The following is a 12,004-nucleotide window of genomic DNA, read 5'->3' as shown; positions in this document are numbered from 1 at the left end:
AGGGAGTGGGTCACTGGGCATGATGGCTGGAAAGGGAAGTGAAATTGGGGCAGGCGTGGAAGCGGTGGGCAGAGACCAGTTTTGGCTGGGACTTTCACTTGCCCAGAGCCCCATGGTGCCTGTCAGGAAGGGCTGAGATGGTGCTGGGGCTGCTTTGGCACTGCTTTGGTGCAAGTCACCCTGCAGGGATGCTGCCAACAGGGAGAGGGATGTGGCCAGGGGGCCTGGAGGGCCAGACAGAAGGTTTCTCATGATCAGGAACACCTGAGACCATTAAGGGTTTATACAGTCCCTTCGAAGGGTATGGGAACCAAACTTGCTTAGTGTGACCTCCGTTCTCCATGCCCTGGACAGTCATTGAGCAGACCCAGATCTGAACCCTGGAGGAACAGGACATGGTGCTGAGAGGCCAGGAGGGTCCTTGCCAAGGGTCTAGATATGGGATGGAGAGGATGAAGGGAACTAGGTGATGGAGACCACACACCAGATTGTCTTCCCATGCAGCAGTCACTAACAGGCTGTGTCCTGGGGGCAGTAGGAGCTTTTGAAAGGGGAAGCCTGGGTGCCTCTGTTTTTCTCCTCTGTTTCTTTTCTGAATTTTCCATCCAAGACAGATTCATGGCCCTTGGACAAGGTGTTGTAAAGACCTGGGCATAAGAAAGCCTCCTGTAGGTACCAGATGATGTTAAGGGGGCTTTTTGTGGTCCATCGAGGGAGTGTGCTGGCTGGGGACGTGCCCGGGCTGGGAGCAATGTACAGGTGGGCTGGGGAAGGGCCAGGGCTGAGGAGATGACACCGTTGGGCTGAGGAGCCATGCCACTGGGCACAGAATGCTGCGTGGCTGGGACATGTGGGAGCTATGGGGATTTTGGAAGCATATTTTGAAGGAGAGGGGTAGTCTGAGGGCGCGTTGCACAAGCAGTCAGGGGTAGGGCTTTGGCGCTCTCTCTCCTCCTCCCCAGTGAAGATCCGCCCCAGGGTAAAGCGCAGCGATCGCGAGCCCCAAGGGAGCCGACTACGCAGCTTGACAGACTGTGTCTCCCTCTGCTCAGGCCCCGGGGCGCTGCGATTTCACACTCGGGCGGCCCCTTCCCTGCTGCGCCATGCGGGAGCTGGGCTCACGCTCCCACTCAGACATGTCGTCGTCAGGAAAAGATGCCTCCTCTTGCCTCTCCTCCCAGTGCTTCGACACCCTGACCAAGCTCTGCGTTGAGTGCTCCGACTTGTTGAAGGACCACACAAGTAAGGGGATGATGGTGGCCAAGGACCAAGTTCCCAGGGGCTGGGCAGTGGTGGGCCAAGGGGGCTGGTGCACCCCACGGGTGGGCAGGTGGAGGCGACCTTCTTCTGCAGATGGTGATGGAGGTGGCAACTGAGGATGGAACGCTGCCTTCACCTGGGGGAGGAAGAGGAGGGAGGAAGAGGGCAGCCAGTTCCAGTTAGGGCAACACAGTGCAGGGAGAAGAGGGATGATCCAACCCGGTGTGGGGGTCACAGCCTGCCCCACGGGTGACCATGGGAAGAGCAGGATGCCCCCATATCCCACTATCTGGGAACAACAGTGGGTGGGATGAGGGTCCCACCAGGCAGGGGGACAGTTCATTGCAGGCAGTGGGTGGGGAGCTGTGAAGAGCCACTCTTCTTCCCCACCACCGCAGTCCCAAGGCTGGACAGGTGGGTGGGTAATGCTGCTACCCTCCTTTCCTCACCCCAGCCCTTCCCCTCCTGACACCACCGGCATCTCACCCCACAGCAGAGCCCACCCGTGCGGCCCCCACTTCTGCCCAGGAGCCCACCTTCCCCTCGGTGAACCTGCCCAGCACCCTCCTGATCTTCGGGGTCCCGGCCATGGTGGGATTCATCCTGGTTCTCGCCGCTCTCTGGGGCTTCCTGGCCTGCAAGGCGGGCAAGCAGAGGAGGAAGAGGAAGGCGGTGGACAAGGAGGCTGAAGGTAGGGGACCTCTTGCTCTCCCTGTCACAGCATCCCAAGGCTCTTGGGGTAGATTGTATTACTTGTCACCGGCTTCGCCAAGACATGTTCTTGTTGAGACCAGCTCCTCAACCTCGACTCGGGCTCTACGGGCATCCTAGGGCATTTCTAGGCGCCTGAGTACCCCCATGTGATAGTGTCCTGTGTCCCCTGGCAACCCACACCTGCACCTGGCTCCCAGTGCAACCCGCTGAACTGTCTCTCCCTTTGCTGGGTCTCCCCATGCCTTCACTTGTTTAAAGCACTCACTGGCATTGTCTCCTCTCCACAGGGGACATGTACAGAGCACTGGCAAGTTGCCTGTCCCTCTCGCCCAGTATCCAGAGCGCCATAGATGGAGCAGGGGCTGCAGCAATGGTGATGGACATCTGTGGATGGCTCCAGAGGGAGCCTTGCCCTGTGGCACTGCAAATAGGGGTCCCTTGTTGACCGCCCAGCCTGACATTGCCATTTGGGATGCCTGGCACTCTCCAATGTGCCCCCCAAAGGTGCTGACAGTGTCAGGGCCAGCCCTGTTGGCAGGACACCGAAGCATGGCGCAGGGTTATCCCCAAAGGCATCAAAAATTTGGCTGGGGGGGTGAGGGACAGGGCTGAGCCTTTCCTGCTAGGGTATTTCCAGGGGGAGGAGGCCATGGTGCCCCGTGATGGCCCATCTTATTGGGGTGTCAGCCATAGGCTAGGTGACTGGTTCTTTCCCTGGGGAGCCCTGCCCTGGCGCTGTCTCAATCCTGGCCACTTTTCTTGGAAGTGGTGTCATCTGGCTTCACCACTCCCCATCCCCAGGCACGGCGTATGGCTCCCTAGGACCCCCATGAGGGACTGCTTCAGGGATGCTGGCACCCACCACAGCCCCACCACCCAGGTGGGGGCCCTTGGGGTGGCAGGGCCAGGGGCAGCTGTTCCCTACACGCTGGCTTGCCCGCACACCAGCAGTGGTGCTGGCCGGGTGACTCACACTGTGGGGGACGTTACCTGGGGCCTTTCCACTGAACTGAGTGCAGCTATGACGGCCCATGATGCACACGCCTGGGAAAAATACCAAGAACGAAAGAGAAGGGAAAATTCAACTACAAGAGAGGTCTGACCATGGCAGAGAGCATCAGAGGCAGCTTTCAGCTACTCCGCTGCCACACACCCTGCTCCCTGTTCCCCCAGGTTGCACCCCAGCAAACCCACCGCTGCGGCACTGGATGTGTGGAAAGGCTCAGGAGGCTTGGGGCAGGCAGCACGCGCCTACGTTCGAAGAGTGTAAACAAGTCTATTTTTAAGCAGGAGGCGGTCGAGGAGGGTGAGCCACCAAGGGCCGGGCTGTTCTGCCGCTGGCAGGGTTTAGCAAGAGGGCTCGAAGTGCAAGTGCGAATTTCTGCCTTTCCCTATTGCTTTTTAGGGGGGCTTGGGGGGAAATGCCATCAGTTGTAAGCAGGGGGAGCTTGCAGCAGGAGCAGTGTGGTGGTGACCTGGCAGGCTCCTCCTGTGCCAGACCTGTATCGCTGCTGTGTGTCCCCAGGGATAGGACGCTCTGCCTGCGACATACCTGGTCCCACTTTGTGAGCCACATAACCCCCTTTTCTTTCCCCGTTCAGCAAATGTGGATGCCACTGGCGCCCTGCCCAGTCTGGGCTGCCAGGACACTGTCATGCTGGAGGGAGATGCTGCTCTGGCCCCAGCCCTGTGCCTGAATCGCAATGGAAGCCTGAAGATGCCAGGGCCACCTGGGAAAGCTGGGTCAAAGCGGAGACCGTGCTGCCAAGGTGATCCTAATGGTGATATCGTCCTGCTCTCTGCCGTGTACCCCCGACATGAGGAGTGCAACCATGGCTTCCCACTGCCTGCCACCGAGCTGGGGGCCACAGCCCTGGTCACCACAAAAACCACCCAGAACTGCGCTGGCGAGGACAGAGCCTGAGAGTGGGAGGAATGGGGCTGTAGGACTCCAGTTGCTCCCTGCAGATGCCCAGAGACTGTCCTGGGGGTGAGCAAAGCCTTGCATGGATGTGAGATGGCTGAGGACCGGGTGTTGCCTCAAGAAATATCAGCCTTCTAGGATGACTGCCCTTTTCCACTTCCCCGTTTGCATTGAGTCCCACATTACTCCTGTAAGCACTGGAGGAAGCCAAAGCGGATCACACCGAGTTGTCGACAGCTGCCACAGCCGTGCTGTCAGGAGGAGGCAGAGGAGATGCAGCCGGTGAGGACTGAGCATGGCGGGGGCTGCCATTGTGCCAGGACGGGTTTGCTGCTGGATGGGCGATTCCTGGGAACACGGGGCTGGAACAGCAGAAACAGGGGGAAGAAAAGGATGATGGATAAAGCACCAGGGAGTTACACTGAGATCAAGTCCCACACTGCTGCCATTAGCTCGATTTTTGCTACTGACCTCAATAAAAGGAGGCTTGGGGCCATACGGAGCAAGGCGCATCCAGCATCTGCTCCATTCACAGTCCTGTCCCCCCATCTTCTGCATGCCATAATATCCAGGTCTCTCCTCCCTTTGGGCCTCTCACGCAGTGGCAGGCATGCACCGGCGGTCATGGGAACCCCCTCCACAGTCGGGGACCCAGGGGATGGGAAATGAGTCTGTCTTCACAAGCAGGGAGTGAGGGAGGGAAAAGGGGGAAAAAAAAGTCTGTCTTTGTGCTGACCTACAATCAGTGAAGTCAGGCAGGACCAGGGGCAGGCAATGGAGACTGCTGGTCTAGAGGAGCTCCATGAGCTTGTCATTACGGTTCCAAACAACTGTCACTTCAGCTCACAGTGGCTGCAGATATACTGCGTGTCACTTGAGATGACAGGGCTCCCGGTGATGGATGTTTCCACGCCGCACAGAACCAGGCAAGGAGTGATGCGAGTGTAGGCGAGATGACTTAATTTATGTGAGTGTCTTCAAGGCTCTGCCTGTGCTGCAGAGCTGGCCAGCAATGCTGGTCCAAGGCATCTCTGTGTAGATGGTCTTGTTCACCCTCCCGTGAGTGGTTTTGCTGCACAGGAAGGGCTCTGCCTTGCAAACAAACTCATTAGTGTGAGATTGCTGTTCCCAAGTAATTACAGCAGCCGATCCCCCTGGCTGTACAGATCCTGGCCAAAGGCTTGGGTGGGAAACCCTGCCAGCCCTAGAGTGGGTGGTTAGGCAATTAGAAGTGTGAGGGGGGCATTATTTGAATGAAGTTCCATCTTGGTGGCAACCTGGCAGACCTCTTCCTTCAGCGAGGTGGCCTCCTTGCCCAGGAAGCTTCAGGAACTGAGGAGCAGTGGCCAAGCAAGGTGTGGAGCACTGCTGCTAAGTACCAGTGGGCCATTAAGGGCCACCAGCTCATGACGGAGTCACCCACTGGTCCCTCTGATGACTGGGAGGTGACCCCTGCCCAAGCCTGAGCTCTCTCTGGGGCTGAAGGACCAGACACTGCTGTCGAAGGGTGACCCTCCCTCTTCTCTCCTGCCATGGTGCTGGAACTGAGCTCACAGCATCCATCCCATAAAGGGAACCCCAGGAGGTGCCACAGGTGCCAAGTCCCAAATTCCTTACCACAACTCCTCTCCGAGACCTAAACGTGATGGTGGAAGTGAGTCTTCACCTGACCCAAGATGAGAGGGGTTCCCATCTCAGCCTCGAAGCTGAGGAAGGTGGAGGGGCTGGTCCACATGCCCAGCAACTGTACTCTGGGGCTCCAGGCACCCATGGCTTGTTGTCAGGAGCTGTGGAGCACTGGGTTCCCAGTTATCCACAGCAGCCATGCTGTGCAAGCAGGAGGAGCGTCCGTGTGGCACGAATCAGGTATCTCTTCATCCCCATGCTCCTCACCCGGCCCTGTGAAGTGACTTTGAGCAACCTTGGTGCATCTGGAGTAGGGAAATGAGCTGAAGCCAGGCCAGAGCACATTTTGGTGCTGGAAGAAGGGCTTCTTGTGGGAGGCAGAGCAACCTGCTTCACAGGAGATGGGGGTGAGAGGGAAAGAGAACAGGACTGTCAAGCTCCTCGCTTGCTTCCCACCTGGTTACCGCCGTGTCTCAGCCCTGCAGATGTGTTGCCCACCTCGACCAGCGTGGCAATTTGAAAAAGAAACTCATGTACAAATCTTGTTGAAAAAGCCCCTCTTTCTGCTCAAGTAAGGGCTTCTGCTCTCATTTCTGCTAGAGCTTCAGCCAGGTGTCTCCTCTACCACAAGCGGCCAGCATCTGCAATCCGCAGAAGCAGCATTTCAATCCACATTGGATTCCTCAGCTGTCGAGTGCCCCTCTCTGTTATGGTGTGTGGGGTGTCTTCTATGTGTCCTGTCTGCCTGACTGCCCATGTAGTGGGACAGTGCCCCCCTCCTGCCTGGGCCTGGGGGGGATTCGCAATCCCCTCTGTGCACACTTCTCCATCCCTAGGTACCACACAGGGGGTTGTCCATCTTGTCTGCAGTGAGACAAAAAATATGATTGTAAAAATGAAAGAATAAAGTGAATCCATTATGAATTCATGCTCAGGGGTCTGTATGGGGGTCCGCATTCCTTTGGTTTCAGGGGTCTCCACCACGATGGTCCTGGGGGCCTTGAGGTGGAGAGGTTCCCTCTGCACCAGCCTCACCAGCATGTCCCTTGCACATGGTCATCTCCATGGCTGGGGACCAGCTGAGCCCGGTCACCTCCATCCCTCCCACAGCCACCCCAGGAGTTGGCTGATGGGATGGGGAGCAGGGCAAGTGTGTTTTTTTGGGGCGTGTTTCCTGTCTTTGGCTTTCCACAGCAGTTTCTCACTTCCCCCTGTGAGGCAGGGGCTGTGCTTCCTCCCTGGCCTGGTGCCTGCACAACTGCCTAGAAAGGCTGCCGAGGCCAGGCTTCACCTGCCACAGGGGCACGGGGTTTTGGGGAGAGCCAGGGGAAAGCCTGAGGAAATCCCAGGGCAGGAGGAAGGAGCTGGGGCTAAAACTTTCCCCACTGCAAAACCACCTCAGGTGTATCCCTAGCCATTTCCACTCCACTGACCCCACAATGAGAAAGGTCACAGAGGTATTGGAGTTCCTGCAATCTCACCAATGAAGGGATGGAAGGAAGGATGGAAGCCTTGGTGTCCATAGGGATGGGGGTGGTTTTCATCCCTAGTCCTAAAGGCAGGAGCCAGCTAGCCAACAGGACATAGTGACACAGGGAGGGGAGGCATCAGGGGTACCCTGGTTAAGGGTCTTCTCCTGCAACCACTAGTCATGTCTGTCAAACCTGCAGACTCCACAGCCTTCAAAGTGCTTGGCTTTGCTCCATCAGCCTCCCCACTTGGGCCCTTCTCCCTCACTTTCTCCTCTCTCCTGCCATTGCTGGTTCACCCACTAGTTTAGTCTCTTGACAGTTCACCCATGAGCCCTGCTACTCCAGCCCAAAACACCCCTACAGACGCCCTCAGAACCAGCTTGCCCTTCCACAGGCTCTCTCTGGGTGCTGGACCTCAGACAGAGTAAGGTGAGCACCATTTTATCCCATGCACAAAGCAACACTCCAATGGCCAAGATCCAACAGGGACCACCCACCTCTGCGTACATCCTCTGATCCCCCCACTTGCTGCTTGGCCACCCCATTGTCCACTCATGGGGCATGGACCTCATCCCACCCCACAGGAGCCTTCCCCACCACCTGCTTCCCAGTGCCAGACACTGCAGAGGGACACGTGGAAGTCCCTGTGAGCACTGAGGGACACCTGTGGGAGACCATGGGTGAAAAAGAGAGACTAGCAGGCCTGGGGCACCTGCCATGAGGTGGCACAGACACTGCACTGCACGCCAGCCTGCATGGCTGCAGCGCTGCAGGGGAGCTGCATGGGAGGGTGAATGCTCAAATGCAGCAAGGGGAGCTGGGGAGGGCTAGGTGGGCTGGTGACCAGCCCTGTTTTGGCTAAACAGAAGGGTGAGAGCATGGCCTGACTCTGTCCGGCCATTCAGCCCATTACCATGGCCTCTGCGCTGCCCAGGATAAATGGCAGTTGGTGAGTCTGGCCATGGAGACCATCACTATGGATTCTGTGCTGCTCAGGAGACACAACTTCTGGTAGCTGGACACCTATGGGCAGGACAGGCATGGAGCGGTGAGACTACCAGAAGCAGGACAGGGTGGGATGCAGCGAGGTGCTGCTCCTTCCCCCATCTCCAGAAGCACAGAGCACCTCTACCATTGCACCCCTCCCTGGAGCAGCCCGTCTCCAGTGGCACCAGACCTCCCTGGGGAGACCCCGGTACTCGGACCTGCCAGCCTACACCCCCTTCACCATCAGCTTCTACCAAAAACCAAATCACCCTGCTACCCACCAAGATCTCCAGCTGGAAAATGCTCTGGGCTGGGGAGAAGAGGCCGCTCGGTCCCCTGTGTGAGGCTGCCAGGGGACCGCAGCCTTCCTGATGCCGCTCATCAGCATCCCTCCCTAATCGCTACCCACTGCCTAATGACAGTAATTAGGAACAGTGAAGCTGCCTGGGGACTGGAAGCGCTGACAGAGTTGGGGGAGCCAGATGGTGTTCGCACTTAAGGAAGGATTTAAAAAAAAAAAACCAAAACAAAACACTCGGCTTCAATCAGCCTCCGTTTCCTTCGCTGACTGTCAGGATCACTTCAGTCCACATGCACACTGGGGAGATGCTGAGATGCAGCACTGGCAACCTTCTCCCCGCCCCCCCATCTCCAGGTGTTTTAGGGTGCTGGGGGAGCAGTGGGAGGGGGCACGGTGCCTGCCCAGGTGCCCACTGCAAAGGGGGTTTCCTTGCTGCCTTCATGGGCCAATGGTCTCCCCTGGGGCCACCCCCACTGCTCCCCGCTTTGCTGGCTGTGTTTAGTGAGTCATTTCCCAGGGGGATAAGGGTGGGGGGACAGCCAAAAACCACCCCGAGGGGCTGGGGTGAGCAGGCAGCAGCTCCCCTGGCAGAAAGGGCTACCCTTGTTTTCAGGAGCCAAAGGGACAGCCCCATACATTCCCCAGCACCACAGAGCAAGGCCATCACTCTGAGGCTGGCAGGGAAGCACCCAAAACCTGATCTTAAGGACCAAAGCAGTCAGGAAAGGACCACGATGCTCTCAGCTTCACCTCCCCGGAGAAACCCCATCTAGAGCCAACCCCCCTGAAACCCTTTTGTCCTACCCCTTACCCAAGCCCCAGGGCAATTCCACCTGCCTCCAAAGCCACCTGCCAGGCTGTGGGTGCACCCAGGGCCAGGGGGACACATGGCAGGGATAAGGGAAACCCCCATCCTGTCCCCAGCAGCTGCCCCAAGTGCTCTCAGTGGTGCCCATATCTTCACCCCCCATTGCACCTTTAGGATGCAGGGACAGGGACATGCTGGACAGGGAGGATGCTCAGCCTTGTGGAGGAGGATGCTCAGCCTCATGGAAAAGGATGCTCAGCTTCATGCCATGGCATCAGCCTGACCCTGCTCCAGGGATGGTCCAAGAGGGGCCCCCAAGACAGGCATAAGGCAAACCTGCACATGCTCTGGGCTTTAGGGGGGTGACTTTCCCCACTCCCACAGCAAGTAGAGTCATTTTAAACCCACTCTTTGTCTTGGTCCTAGCTAGTGAGGCAGAGACATCCCTGTCGAGCGACACAAACCTCGTCTGACACCTGAAGTGATTGGCGGTGACAGGCAGATTGCACAGGGACAACCTCTGCATTCCTTTCAAGGTGCCACCATGACAGAGACTGACCCCCGACCACTGGGGACACGTCCCAGGAATGCAGGGCTCTTCTGCCGGGAGGTTGCCTGCCCTATTGCGCTTGTTCCCAAAGGGCTCTGAAAGTGGACATGGGATGTTTCAATAATGCAGATGTCTTTCTCATTTCCTTCCCTGAGAGGGTTGCAGGGGTTGAAGTCTGACTGGGTCCCACTACCCAGATGCTGCTTCCTGATTTGAGAAGCACCAGCATTTCGCGGAACAGCGAAACTCCGGGATGCAGGCACCTGCAGCCAAATGCTGTGGCCGAAACCAAGCTCAGGATGGCAGTTTAAATAGGAGTTTACAGTGGGGGTGACATGCAAAAGAGCATCTTCGTCTTCTCCAAAAACCCCTGCAATTCTCGTTCTTTGATAGTAATAATATTTTTTGTAAGAATTTCCAAGGCTGTTATTTCCTTCGTGAAGTTCGGGTAATTTTAAAGCAGGTGCTCTAAACGCAGCACTGGTAAATTTGGGTATTGTGTAAATTCAGGTATTTGAATTATCTATTTATTTATTTATTTATTTTCATGCTGTTCTCCTTAGTTAAGAGGTTCACCTTCTCTATGGGCATCCCCAAGGGTGAGACCTGGTGACCACCCCCAGAGATGCCCTCCAAGGGCCACAGCCCTTCTGGAGGGGGTTTAGTCCCCTTCCCTGGAGCAGAGCAGGGGCAAAGAAGAGACAGGCATGGAAGAGACGGCCATAACTGGTCACCTTTGCTGGCCCCTCGTGGCCATCATAACCCTCCCTTGAGGATCATCCTGGCTTATTTGCAGTGGGAGATGCTGAAAGCACTTTGCATTGCAAACAAGAAGGAGCATCATTTTTACGCTGGGCAATCCTATTGCAGGGGGACAGAAAGGGCTGCAGCAGTGGATTAGGATGAGGAGGCACAAGAGACCTGTCATCCCTCTCCTAAGTCCCCCACAGAGCACCTCCCAGCCCCCCAGGCCTGGCCCCCTTACTCCCCTATGGCAAAATTCCTTCTTGTCTCTGCTCCCCCCCAGTCACCACTAATATAAAAATGAAATCTATTAATTACGCTGGGGTGACACATTTCCCAGCGCACTCCCTGCAACGGTCGCTCTGGGTTTCTGGTTTGCTATTCAGCTCCTCAATTATTTATCTCCACAAGGAAACAGGGAAACAAACTCAGCGAAGCAAACTTCATGCCCTGTAGTGACACCGTGAGTTATTAAAAAAAAATAAAATAAAATTTCCCCAGTGAGTCATTTGAGTTGTATTTAATCAGCTCTAACCACAGAGACGATAGTCATGACTTGCTGCTTACTGTCAGCATCAGCCACGGAGGGCCAGTGGCAGGGCTGAATCTGGATCCCCCCACGGCATTTCCCAACACAGATATTTGGGGAGGCTCCTGCCAGCAGAGGGTAAACCCTGAATGTCCTTGTTTAAAGTTTGGAGTGGCTGGGGGGTAATTGTAAACTCCTCATAATCTGCATACATGTCTGGTGTGAGGGTGATGTGGGAGGTTATAGAGACTGTGGTGGGGTGTGGGGAAAGGAAAGCTGAAGGGGATTTGTGGGATTCAGGGGGATGCAGAGGGGTGTGGGGCACATAGTAGGAGGTGAGGGATGCAGGGCATGCAGGAGGATGCAGTGGATGCAGGGGTGCAGGGGATGAAGGAGATTTGGAGGGGTGCAGGGAGTACAGGGGTGGGAGGTGATGCCCGCTTGCATGGGTACATTGCGCCAGGGGGCTGCTGATGGCCCTTTCCAGGGACTTGGAGAGCAGCGGGGTGTGTGCCTGGCCAGCTCCTCAGGAGCCCCACTGACCTGTCCCCAGCACTCCCCTGCCCACCTGAGCCCCATCCCACCCCTGATGCAGCAGCAAAGGGCCCCACCTAAACACCACCTCCCTGTGATAGTGGGTGTCCACCACAACCAACTGGACACTGACCCCATGCTCAGGAGAGACCCCCTTGTCACTGGGAGTCACCTTCCGTGGGATCACCCATCCACCTGACACCTCTCACACCACAGTCAGGGCTCTCTGCCCCCTCAACTGAAGGGACTGACTGGGGCACATCCCATGTCCCTGCTCCCAGCCCAGAGGGCAGCAGTGGCAATGCCAGAAATGGCTGAAGACTGTGCCAGGAGTGTGTACAGTCCAGTGGGCTCCAGTGGAGAGAAATGAGGGGAAACTGCTGGCCTGGGAGGTGTTAAGAGCAGCTTATCTTTAGCTCATACTGTGCTTTCAGCCCAACCCCAGGCACTGGGAGGCTGCACCTCAAATACTGTGTTCAGTTTTGGGTCCTCAATACAGGAAAGACATCAAGGTGCTGGAGAGAGTTCAGAGAAGGGCAACGAAGCTGGTGAGGG

The 12,004-nt window shown here is 56.8% G+C and overlaps 1 protein-coding gene across 1 annotated transcript; it reads left to right on the top strand.

Moving 5' to 3' along the window:
• Nucleotides 1–1,103: 1,103 nt before the first annotated feature.
• On the top strand, nucleotides 1,104–3,898 carry TNFRSF13C (TNF receptor superfamily member 13C; the record flags this gene model as incomplete). The annotated part of the gene is made up of 3 exons (XM_082076359.1): nucleotides 1,104–1,242; nucleotides 1,715–1,951; nucleotides 3,576–3,898. 3 exons carry the CDS (start codon nucleotides 1,104–1,106, stop codon nucleotides 3,896–3,898), a joined length of 699 nt encoding a protein of 232 aa, XP_081932485.1.
• Between the last annotated feature and the right edge of the window lie 8,106 nt (nucleotides 3,899–12,004).

The sequence above is a fragment of the Streptopelia decaocto genome (assembly GCF_964273445.1).
Source record: "Streptopelia decaocto genome assembly, chromosome: 1".
NCBI classification, from domain to species: Eukaryota; Metazoa; Chordata; class Aves; order Columbiformes; family Columbidae; genus Streptopelia; species Streptopelia decaocto.
The sequence above is the reverse complement of the archived record's forward strand: the minus strand, read 5'-3'. Positions and strand labels throughout refer to the sequence as shown.